The 12,573-nt window shown below is 33.1% G+C and overlaps 1 protein-coding gene across 1 annotated transcript; it reads right to left on the reverse strand.

Annotated features, from left to right (window-relative positions):
• Positions 1 to 847: 847 nt before the first annotated feature.
• On the reverse strand, positions 848 to 3,302 carry LOC146950936 (uncharacterized). Its single transcript, XM_085746898.1, has 3 exons — positions 3,133 to 3,302; positions 2,877 to 3,026; positions 848 to 1,424 (listed from the first exon to the last, which is right to left on the reverse strand). Exons 1-3 carry the CDS (start codon positions 3,142 to 3,144, stop codon positions 924 to 926), a joined length of 663 nt encoding a protein of 220 aa, XP_085603024.1. The 5' UTR covers positions 3,145 to 3,302; the 3' UTR covers positions 848 to 923.
• Positions 3,303 to 12,573: the final 9,271 nt, after the last annotated feature.

Consider the following 12,573-nt stretch of genomic DNA (forward strand, 5'->3'; position numbering starts at 1 on the left):
TTAATATCCAAAAGTTTTTCATCACTACATTTGATCACTGTTTTTAATTCAAGTCATGTGTATTATTCAAAATTTTGTTTTTTTTTTGTAGTCATGTTTATAATATTATAATGATCTTTTTAAAAAATTAGAATATTTCCTAAAAAGAAAATAGAATATTCTAACAAAACATGAATTTTTATGTTTTTGGGACATAAAAACTCATTTAATTCATGTTTGGTTAAAAAAATCTAATTTTTTAGGGAGAGATTCTTATGGTATTCTAAATATTCCTGCAAAAACTCATTAAAATTTTGAAGGATACACATGACTTATTGAAAAATGGGGACCAAAAGTGTAAACTGAAAATTTTAGGGGGATTGAAAGTCGAAGGAAGATTTTTGAGGTACTAAAATGAAAAGTTAAGATATTTATAGGAATGAATAACATATTTAACCAAAAAAAAATTAACTAAATAAATCAAGTGAAAAAACATGGCGATATTGTAGAGCTTTTATATTTTGAGAGGTACTTTAGAGATTTGATGAGTACTAATACTCTAGGCGAAATTTAGAGATTTGTTGAAATAAAAAATGATATGACATTAATACTCTAGGCAAAATTTAGAGATTTGTTGAAATAAAAAATGATATGACATTAAATGATTAGATTTTTTTTTTTAGAGGAAATGATTAGATGTTATGTATCACACATCCAACAAAACTTAAAATAGGAAGTGTGAAAAAGAAATACGAGAAATGCTAATGCGTGTGCAGGCGACACATTGTTAAAGATTCATATTCAAAATTTTGCCAATTTTATTTCTCAAAAAAGTTGAAAATTAATACTTTCTTTGTTACCTGCTTAGCCTACTAATTAACCCATAATTATTACTCAACATGATATTTTGAACACAAATTTGTCCCCACATAAGGTCTAATCATTCATATATTTTGCCTAAACATGCATGAAAACAACTCTCCAAATGAACCAAACTCATTTTTCTGTTGCTCCAATTCCATGTTTTCTCTTTCTGTTTCACCTCTCTGCCTCTGAGTTACAGACAGAGGAGGAGCAATTGTGCCATTCACAAATAGTGAATTTGACTCTGCATTATTGATTTCATTCAACTCATCATGAGGGCCAAAAATATGATTGCTTCGGTGGCGTTTTCTATTTCCATTAGCAACTCTTCTTTCAACAGCAAGAAATTGACCAAGAGATGGAGGATTATTTTTCTGGTTATGAGCAACTTCAGGTTCTCTACCCCTTGAGCATAGACAGAGTAAGCATGAGCTGAATTTGAATTTGTTATGATCTTTCTTGCTTTTGAACATTTCTGTTTTTGTTCCTCTTATTGATCTTCTAGATAGCTCTACAATGTTATTGACTCCCATTAGGCTCCCAAGTGTGGTACTTTTGTCTAGGAAAAATGACCCCGTGGACTGAATTAAAAGATACACGACAAAAATTAGCAACATTGTAAGTTGTATTTCACAACATTGTAAGACAATGTCACCATAATATAAGAGAAAAGAGGAAAGTCAAATGTAAATTTAAAGTGTTTCGGATTCGTGGATTATAATTCTTAATTCCCTATAGGGCCTCTTCCTTTACCATATTGGACAATGTAAAACTTGTTCTAAGACGTTCCATTCTAATCAACACCGATAATCTCACCCTATATTAAAAATGATATATCTTATGCTTCTATTGTCTACAACGACAATTATACTTCAAAAGAACTATCATACTCCACCATATAAAAAAGGTCTACTTGACTTTAAATTAAATTACTTCAAGATGTCTTCAATCAAAAACCATGTTAAAAAGTTATGTTGCAACTTCCGTGCATGTTGAAAAGTTCTTCAACAATTAACTTATCCACAAAACACACCTTAGACCAATGTCAACAAACATTTGTGTGCAATTCGAAACATTTTGTAATCCTAATTGTATAAACATGTACATCATTGACTTGTATTCACCACAAGCCAAAATTGATGCTTCGATCAATTTTTGCGTCAAAAAACTTTAAAAAGTTATGCATACTATAATCGATGTACCGGGTAGATTCCCAAGAGAAATGAGTCATAATGGACACAATTAAGTATAAAGTATTTTCTAACTAGAACATGTTCGAAACAAAACTTTCAACACATCACTCTTCTCTTCAAATGTTAATGAATAGACAATGTTGCAATCTCAGAGCACACTAAAAATTACATATCCATGAATTGAACCCAAAAACTCTTGATACCAGATGTTGGGGAGTCTATGAGACTGTTGAGTGCAACAAACTAAATGATCAGTACCACCAGGAGATATTGCGCATCTCCACCCAAAATTTACGGTATTAGGAATACAAATCATCTTTCTTACATATGTAACATTTAATCTATTCAAAGTCAACGTGGAACTAACCACTCACGCTTGAATTCAAGAATCTTTCCCTCAAGTGCTAGTCTACATCACTTTACTTGCATGTTCGTTACCAACCAACCAAACACACCTTATGACTATACTCTCAAGAAGACTTTCGATATATGGATCCAATATCATTTTCCCCTCTCGCTCCCCCACCAAGGTGAGCTAAGGCTCTGATACCACTTGTTGCAGAGTCAGGGGGAAGTGCTGAGAGCAACGACAGGCTAATGATCGAGGATCATCAATAGATCACATCTCTAACCAAAACCTTAGGTACCGACATCTCTAACATCGAGTTCATTCATAAATAGTTTCCTAATGCATATATATCTCTTATGAATTAAATGTGAGTTCCATAACTTTAGAAAAAAAGAATTATAAGTTCAGTATCAGAAGAATTTTAACAAATATACAGAGTAGTATAATCCAACAGAGTACCTATAATATTTGTTAATTTTAGTTTGACTAACCTGTGTGTCTAAATCAGATGAAGAATTAGTAGAAGAAGATGGAGAACCAGTAAGCAAGGTGTTGAATGACATTGATCCAGAGTTGTTCCCATTACTAACAATCTCCATCCTTGCATGCAGTGGCTGTAAACCCAGTGGCCACCCCTCATTCTAACATCAAATCAATTGTATAAAAAAAAACATGAATACCAATGAAAATTCATGAGGAAAATTCCAAAAACTAACATATGAATATAATAATAGTCAAAAGAGTAACCTGTTGAGCCATGTTATTCTCTGCAATCTTAATACTATTTCCCTATAGTTGTAGAATGTTTTCAGTACAAAGCCAACACATATGATAGATAGGACTGCTGGAAAATTATTGCTAAGAGCTAGCTGTGAATAATGAGGAAGCAAAATGGGGTCAAAAAAGAGTGACATAACGAGTGAGGATGTTTATCATTTGCGACAGGTAATAGCCATTATCTCTGCTTTTTTATTTACCTCTGTTGACTATAAAGAAAAATAGAATCATTTTGTCGAGGTACTAAATGGTCAGAATGTGTTTTGCATGAGCAGTGTTTATAAACATAAATAATTGTATTTGACACAATGTTCATAATACTTTCTCATTAATATATAGGCACTCAATTATGGTTTTAAATTGTTGTTTGCAATTGAATAATTTTGAATTCTCCGCGACTCCATTGTAACCGCAATATCGGTATTTTTTTCGCAATAAGACCATAAATTAACCGCGACCGCAATTTAAAACCATGCGTTCAATAGCCATAAGACTAGGTGCTAGGCCTTCCATTTTGAGGGACAAGCTCGACTCATACCCGTGTTTGATTTCTGATGATGGTATACTTTATGGTTAAATTTTATGTACTTTCCGACCAACACAAGTTAGTCTAGAGAATCATTTCTGATGAGATGATTTGGGAGAAAATAAAAGTATAAGCACTCAATTAAGTGTTTTTGGTATTAATGCATTCTCTTCGATCTTAAATATAAACAAAAAGTCAAATTTCAAAAAAAATACATTTGAACTTTGGGTTATATTTAGGAGCGTAAGAGTATTATACCATTCAAAAATATCAAGCGTGTCTTAGAACCTATGAATGATGAACAGTAAGAAGAGCAAGGATCCTAAGATAAGTGGTACTAGAAGGATACACTTCTTTTCAATTCTGTTAGAAGACAATCACAAGCATCAGAAAAATTATCCAGAGTCACTTTCTTAAAAGCATCACTGATGCTCAAAGTGCGGCAGGTGCTTCACAAAACAATGCACACCGTCACTTCATGCTTAATTTAAGGTAAATTTTCAAGTATTTTTAAAGTTTAGTTGGACATCGATACTCTACGGACAAAACACTCATTTGAAGTTTAATCAAGTTTTTTTTTTTTTTAATTAAGTTTTTTAATAAATTAATACAAAAATATGGGTATAATAAATTTGAGAATAATGCACATAAATACTGCAAGGTGAGTTCTTCATCTATATACAACGGAAAGACTAAGAATAAGTGAGGGCAATTATGACATAATTTTTAAAGTTAATAATCTCCAATCTTATCAAAGAAGATGAAGTTTCACTCACAATAATTGGTGGTTAATTAAGTTTAAACCTTAAGTTATTCACGTTTGAGGGTTTAAGAAAAGAGAATATAGATGTTACAAAGAAAACATTGTTTTAATAAATAGGTATGCTATATCAAGCAAAAGAGTTATAGCGAATATTTCACAAACTAACAATTAACCAATCACATTTCTCACTTGAGCAGAATACATGGTCATTTGGTGGGGTACATGAAAGTTGTTAGAGAAAACCCAACACTCATGAAAAACTCGTGACACTTTTTTGCGTAGTCCTTTAAAAAAAATGAGGTTTTGATTCATATGTTCTTACCCAAATGCAAAAATTATGTTTGTTAATCCTATTTTGGAAACTTAAATTGACACTTTTTTTTTCTCTCTGAAGAAGCTAAATTAGTCCACTCAAACTGACATCGGAAGAATCGAACCTGAGACACTGAGGAGGAGCACACTTTCAAGTATAGGTCAACCCAAGTGGGTTCATTGTTTTTTAGAATTAATTCCACTTGAAGCTGAGGTTTGTAGCTTGTGATTCTAGAATTAATTTTCACACGTAAATTTATAGTTCAACTCATTTTTACATAAATGTATCCAAACACAAATCACTTTCCGCCAAAATCAATTTTAATCAAAAACAATTCTACAAATTAATTTTGTCAAAATTATTTCTCCTCATCGCACAACCAAACACATGCCGAATCTAATAATGATCTGGTCTAGAAAGTCATTAGTAGTGAGCATTCTATAGTTTAATATCATTTTCAATTCTAGACTTAATGGGAAGGTCACTCATGAAGTCGTGCAGAGAATGAGGAATTATTGTTTTCTATAGAACCAAATTGTATTAAACCCACTTAATTAGATGATATTTTGGGGGCAAATCTATTTCTTGAAAAATATTTCATATTAGCATAGACCCTCTTTGGTTTACTCTAGCCTGCCTTAGTTCCTGTATACATTTCTGAAATAGTTGAAATTTAAGGCATATACTCTATCCTAACGAGTGTTAAAATCTCTCGAAAATGAGTTTCTTAAAAAAAATACTTCTTTTGGAGATGCAAGAAAGACGACAATATATTGTTTTAGAATTTAGTAAAGATTCCATGTAGGTTATACTTATTAGGACTTTACAGCATCAAATGCACTGTGGTGCATGGTCTAGCGCAAAGTGTTGTGCTTTTCAATCACCTGTTCTTCCATGTGATTTGATTTGCATTTTACACCCTTTTATAGTCCGAATTACGTTTTCATGTCTTCGTGAAAGTTACATTTATGAATGTTAGCTTTCTTTTATCATTGGTTTGACTATACTTGAACATCTATAACTCCGTATGTAATTAAAATATCACACATGGGTCATGTTGCATGCTTTTCATCAAAACAAATGAAACAAAAACAAACTACGGAAAATGTCTTGTTAATCAAGAAAATGAAAACACAAACACTTTATTTTATCGAAGAACAATCACTTACTCAAAATAACTCGAAAACCAACGTTGAAATGAAAGACATAAATCAAACAATGGACTCAAATGACTCTAAAATTACATTTGATGATGAATCATCCCTAAGCTTCACAGGCATGCGAAAGCAGTTGTCACTCCACGTTCTTCATGCTACTATGATCAATATCACTGCAACTCACAATCTCATTTTCTTTTGTCATTTTTCAAAACTAGTGAGAGAAGTTCAGATCCGCTCCGGATCAAGTTAAAGCACCAATCATCAAATCAAATCAATTGTATCCAGAATCTTTGATTTCTTCATCAATAATCTTCTCATCAAACATGATTCTTTTGCGACACAATGGCTTTCGTTTCATGGGTGTCTTTGTTATTATGGTTTTCTTCTTGCAGGGTGCACCGGGACATTCAAGAATCGGTGGGATTTTGTGATCTGAAGATGTGGGAGTCTTGAACCCATCATTGTTGTTGTCTTGCAATATTGTTAGTTTTGTAAACAGAATAATGTGTCTCAATTCTTCCGGAATTAAAGTTTGGTTCCCTTCTTGAACCATGGTATTGATCAGAGAGAAATGAAATGCTGAAGAGAATAGTATGAAGAATATTGGAAAGAAAGAATGAATTGAAAGAAGATTGAAACGATATTTGGTTCTATATAGCAGCTACATTGAATATTCATTGAGAAGATATTCAGTTAGCAGTGCCTTGTGAATACATGTGGTCTAATAAAAACAATTGCATACTTACACACATAGTTTACGTGGGCTAATAAATTATTATTTTTTTCAATTATAACTCTAATTAATACTACTTTCATCACTCTCAATTCAATATCTTCTACTTTGTATTTATGATAATGGTGAATGCACCAATACCTGACAAGAGTACTTAAAACTATTGTTCTCTCTTATTCACTTATACATTTTTCTTAATATGTGTGAAATGAACAAATGACTCACTTAATCTGGGACGGAGTGAGTAATAACAAAGAGAGCTAAAGACCAAGATAGAAAAACCAATCAAACTAAACAAGGGACAAAGACCCAAAAAATATCAGTTAGGGTGCGTTTGATTTGTTAAAAAATAAAGAACATGATAGAGCAACTCCAGTTGTACAATGTTTGATTTGTAAAACTGTTTCAGGGACATGACAAACTAGAGGCAAGAGACAGGACAAAAATAGAATTTTTTGTCCCTCACCAAACCACTACACAAGTTTTTGTCCCACATACACGTTGTCTAAAATACTAAAATAACATCCAAAAATCATATGAGAAAAAAAAATTATTCAATATCATAAAAATTTGTCATGTATGGTGTTATGCCTTGTATATTTTGATGCTCTGTCTTGTATTGTTATGTCCAGTACTAATAACAAATGACTAATGGAAGTTGGACATGTCTCAAAAAATTAATAGGGAACTCTAATCACATCCCGTAAAAGCTAAAGCTATAGTTGTACAAAAAGAAATGGGTCGGGCTTGCATGCCAACTCATTAGCTCATAAGTTTCCATGGGTTGAGTCGTACAAAAGCAAGCTGAAAAACAAGAATTATGCTCTTCTTCCAACACAATTTGCTTGCGCCCAAGTGAACTTTCCAAAATACCCCTGCATGAGTTAACTCACGCAGCATGACTTAACTCACGCAAGTGTTAATTCCCAGCGTGAGTTAACTCACGCAAGTGTTAATTCCAGTGTGAGTTAAGTTGCGCAACGCATGTTAAGATGCGCAAATTTTAACACATGTGTTACTTAACTAACGCATGGGCATTTTCGGTATTTCAGTTGGGCATGAGCAAAATGTGTTGGGAGAAGAGCAGAATTCGAAAAACAATAGGGTTTTTTTGGCCCCAACCCATATAGAAATTGGGTGAGGCACGTTAGTCCATCAGGTTTCAGATCAGTCCACTGTCAACATTTTCATGTCATATTTGAGGGAAAGCAGCATCAATATATTTTGGCTTTGAAATATGCCGTTCAAAATGTATTTCTTATTCAACATGGTTATAATAAATTTATGGAAACATACATTCTAATGGGAGATCGGATTTGGATTCTCTCCATTGAAAATTCTCTCAAATTTTCTCAAGTGGAATCTCAACCATCAAATATGAGAGAGAGAAAATGATAACTAAATTTTAAAGAAAATGGAGAAAAGTGGAAGAATCAACAATCTATGATTATCCTGGTAGCAAGGATCATCAAGGTAAAGGTGTTGTTTGATATATCTCAACCATTTATGGCGAGAATGTACATAGGAAACAAAAATGATGGGATATCTTGGCTAGATTTTAGGCACGAGAATCTCCCTATGTTTTGCTTTAATTGTGATCTTATTGGCCATAATGAGAATAATCACTCCCAAGTTGGGTTTAAGGAATAAGAGAAGTTTGATGAGGATATTAACCCCGAGGGACATGGTTAAGGTTTGATATCTATGGTAGAAGAGTAGTGGATATGAAAGGGGTAAATTTTTGCACCAATCCTATCTTGGAATTGTAGAGGGTTGGGAAACTCTCATGCAATTCGAGCTTTAAAGATGCTCCTTAGGCAGAAAAGTTCATATATTGTCTTTCTTATGGAAACTAAGCTAAGTAGATCTGAACTCAAACTTATTTCCAACGCTCTTTTTGGTATGACAGCAAATTACATCTTTGTAAATTACTCTTTTAATAATGGTGCTAGATGAGATAGTTTAATTCTTATGTGGAATGATTTTGTAACTGTAGACAATATCAATATTAATAAAATGATGATCAATTTATACGTCTCTCTGCGAAAAACCAATATTAAATGGAGGGCTTATGGGATCTATGAATACTACTTAGAACGATAAGGGTCTTGTGATATGATTAAGGATTTGACTAATAATAATAATTATACTGGAAGTTGGCTTATTTTTGTTGATTCAAATATGATTATGAACAATGATGAGAAGCTGAGATCTAATATAGTTAATAATAATATTCTTACCAATTTCTAGAACAGTTTTAATTATTATGTTCTTAGCGACCTTGGCTACATTCGTAGTAGATACACTTTGATTAATAAACAAATTGACAGCTACCATATTAAAGATAGAATTCATAGATTTTGTGCTAATTCTCGGTGGATAAATTTATTTCCTAGATTTAGTAATCATTATTTAACTGGCTATACTTCTGATCATAATCCATTCTGCTAGAATTATTCTCTAAATACGATTGCATGCCCATAGATAAAAACATTTATTATATAAGATATTTAAGCAGTTATGGCCTCAAGATAATGAGAGTTTTGATGTTGTCAAGGCTACTTGGAACTATAACAATGATACTAGTCTCTCTAAGTCAAATAGGGTCCTTTACAATTTCCACAACTGGTGGAAAAAGAAGTTTGAGTGTATTCCTAACATGACTAGTAACATTTAGAACCAGCTTAGTAAACGTAAACTTGTCATACCTGACCAGACTTGCAAGAATTCTATTGTAGAGAAAGAGAAAGAATTAGTTGATTTTCTTTATAAAGAGGATCAAGAGGAAGAAGAATAGTATTGAAGCAATAATAGATAATCATAGCACTATATGGAAAGATAAGGAAAACATTCAAGATACTTTTGTTGATTATTTTGAAAACAATTTTAAATCCTTCACTCGTTCTAATTTTCCAGGATGTTTTGTATTTTGTCAAGGACAAGGTGGATTTTGAGATGACTCGGAGGTCACACGCCCAATTTACTACACTGGAAGTGGTCACATCTATGAAGAAATTAAAGAGATGTGCAACCCATGGACCTGATGATCGATTGTTATGTTTTACCAGAAGTACTAAAAGATTATTGGGCTTGAAGTTACCCTTTATGTTCTTAGAATCCTCAATGATAATGAAGATATCTATACTATCAACAACACTTTTATAAGCTTCATCCCCAAATTTAAGAACCATACCACATCAGTAGATTATAGACTCATCAGTCTCTGTAGCGTCATCCTCAAAATCATTACCAAGTCCTGGCCAATATAATGAAGCCTATCCTACATTTGATCATTATTGACAACCAAAGTGTTTTTATGTCATGAAGGGTTATCTCAGATAACACCCTTCTAGCTTTTGAGACTTTTCACTATCTCAAAAGGGTTAAGAAAGGTAATAAACGGGATATGGGAACCAAATTAGACATCGCTAATGTAACGCCTAAGGCTTACAAGGGTGATGTAATTCTCGAGGGCAATGAGGGCGGGGAGTGATCGCTGCTGCACAAGGCATGATAATGCGTGTCTCCTCGAAACTTCTAGGCGATCAAATTCACATCGGAATGAGAGGGATCATGAGGCTATGTACGTATGTGACTGTATGGTTGAAGGAAGACTTATAAGAATTGTTTGGTACTACTTTTACCAACAAGATGCGTCTTCTTTTTTGTAGTTCATTCCATAAGAACTTCACAGTTAAACATGTTTGACTTGGAACAATTTTGGGATGACTGACCTTCTGGGAAGTTTCTTAGAAAACAAGAGAGTGAGAGGACAAAACATGCTACATTCAGCACCCTTTTAATTAATTGATGCATGAACGACGAGATTTTGTCTTTGTGTGGGATCTCGACTATAAATTTAGGTGGCATAGGATTAGGAGACTAATTACTTTTACGCACACTTTTCCTAGTTGATATTATTGACTTCGACTGTGAAGCTTGTGTATCTGGATCGCGAGAGACAACATGCTCCCAGAGTGAAGCTGATCGCTCTGTTGATCGTACATTATGTTTATCCTCTTTTTGGTCTGCCTTTTGTATTGACCATACATATTGGTTGACGTGATTGAAATGAAAACACATAGAAATCGAATAAGGAAATCTTTTTAGTCACATTACCTTTGCATTCAGACGAAAATAATGTGTATGATGTTAGTTGATGACCAAATTGTAACTTGAATTACGTTTTTGCCAGAATGGGGTGTTTTGAAGGTGTGTAGAGTGTTTGGTGAAAAATGTGGTGAAATTATGTCAAGCTCTGGGCAAACATACATATAGGAAGGTTTCAGATTATATACTCCAGAACGTTTCCCACCATCAGAAAATATTCCGATTATATAATCTAAACTGTATATTTTCCAATACATGGGTTGCCAGTCCATTCCAAAACATATACATAACAAAAATCAACATTTTCAATTATATAATATGATAAAGCGTTCAAATTATATAATTCGAGAAAGAGTATTTTGAGAACAAAAAAAATAGGGTGCGTGAGAAATTTAATTGCATCAATTTTTCTTTTAACTATCATTGTGGTGGCTTAATCCCATCTTTTGTTTGGGAGTCAGATTGTAACGGATTTTGCTTTGTCTTTTTTCTAGTTATCTGTTACTCATTAGACTTTAGATGTAACTCGTTACTTTCTTCCCTGACTCTTAAAAAAATGATTTTTAAGAGGTAAAAAAGTGATTTTTTTAAAGTTATAACGAACATCCTCACAAGGCCTTTTTTTTTTTGGAATAAAATACATGTGATTTTGACATTCAATAATTTGAATTTGAAGATTATCTTTTTTTTTTTTTAGTGATTTTATAAAAATAGCAAAATCTATTTTGTTTTTGTTTATTGTAATAAAAATCATTTTTTTAAAAAATAGTTTAGTATGTTTGGATACACCTATTTAAAAGAGATTTTGTTACAAAATTATCTCAATTTTTTGAACAGTTATTTTCTTTCCCCTCTATAAAAAAATCAGAATCTATTTTTTTTTGTTTATCATAATAAATATCTTTTTTTTTTAAATTACTATGTTTACATACAACTTTATAAAAAAAAACTGCTAACGAGCAAGAAAAGGCCCCTTACTATAGTGGTGATGGTGGGCGAAGCGAGGACGAGGAGGTTGTTAGTGGCTATATTATTGACATTTTAGTAAGCTAGCGCCCTACAATAAAAAAACAACGCTAACGAGCACGAAAAGGCCCCTTACTATAGTATAGATAGGGTAAGGTTTGAAGACGCTCGACCCGCAACGACATCCCCTATCAGATAAAGCCTTGGAGGTTCACGCATCCTCTTGGAGAGGGGGTGAAGGGAGGACCAGGAAGGTAGGAATGGATGACGGCGAGGCTGATCGGAGGCGTCAAAAGGTCCAATGAGGTGGTGGGGCAATGAGGGAGATGGGTTGTAGATGGTGGATGTAAGAATTGATATTGAGATACCTGTTGGATATAGAAAGGTTTAACGTGGAAAAGAATATGTTATGTGAACAACATGAAAGGGATCTTTTTATTGAATGATAACCACCATATTTATACATAAAGAAAAGCCTAAAATAATGCATAAAGAAACTACTATTTGAAAACTAAATGCCTAAAAACTGGTAACAAATAGAGCATATCAGAGAGTTCCTAACAATAACATAAAAAGATAATGGATCCTAAAAATTAGGATCTTAAAACAGTAGTTTCATAGTCATCCAGTCAACACTCCTCCTTGACTCTGAAACTGCATACACCAAGCATTTGTGTCAAGAATTCATATCTAACTTTGTCATATCCTTCTGGTTCCATGACAACAACGTTGCACCTTTGGTAGATGTCTGAAAGTGATCTAGTTCCTCTAACAGTTTCATCATCAACATCTTCATTCTCCTCCTGAAATTCAAACTTCTCACAATCTTCCCAATTCCAA

This window comes from Medicago sativa, chromosome 2 (assembly GCF_051527215.1).
Source record: "Medicago sativa cultivar Bolivia chromosome 2, Bolivia_mono, whole genome shotgun sequence".
Classification (NCBI taxonomy): domain Eukaryota; kingdom Viridiplantae; phylum Streptophyta; class Magnoliopsida; order Fabales; family Fabaceae; genus Medicago; species Medicago sativa.

Coding starts and splice junctions, on each gene's coding strand:
- LOC146950936 (XM_085746898.1), bottom strand. Junction 1,425..2,876: donor CATCTGATTTAGACACACAG/GTTAGTCAAACT, acceptor CTTTTAATTCAG/TCCACGGGGTCATTTTTCCT.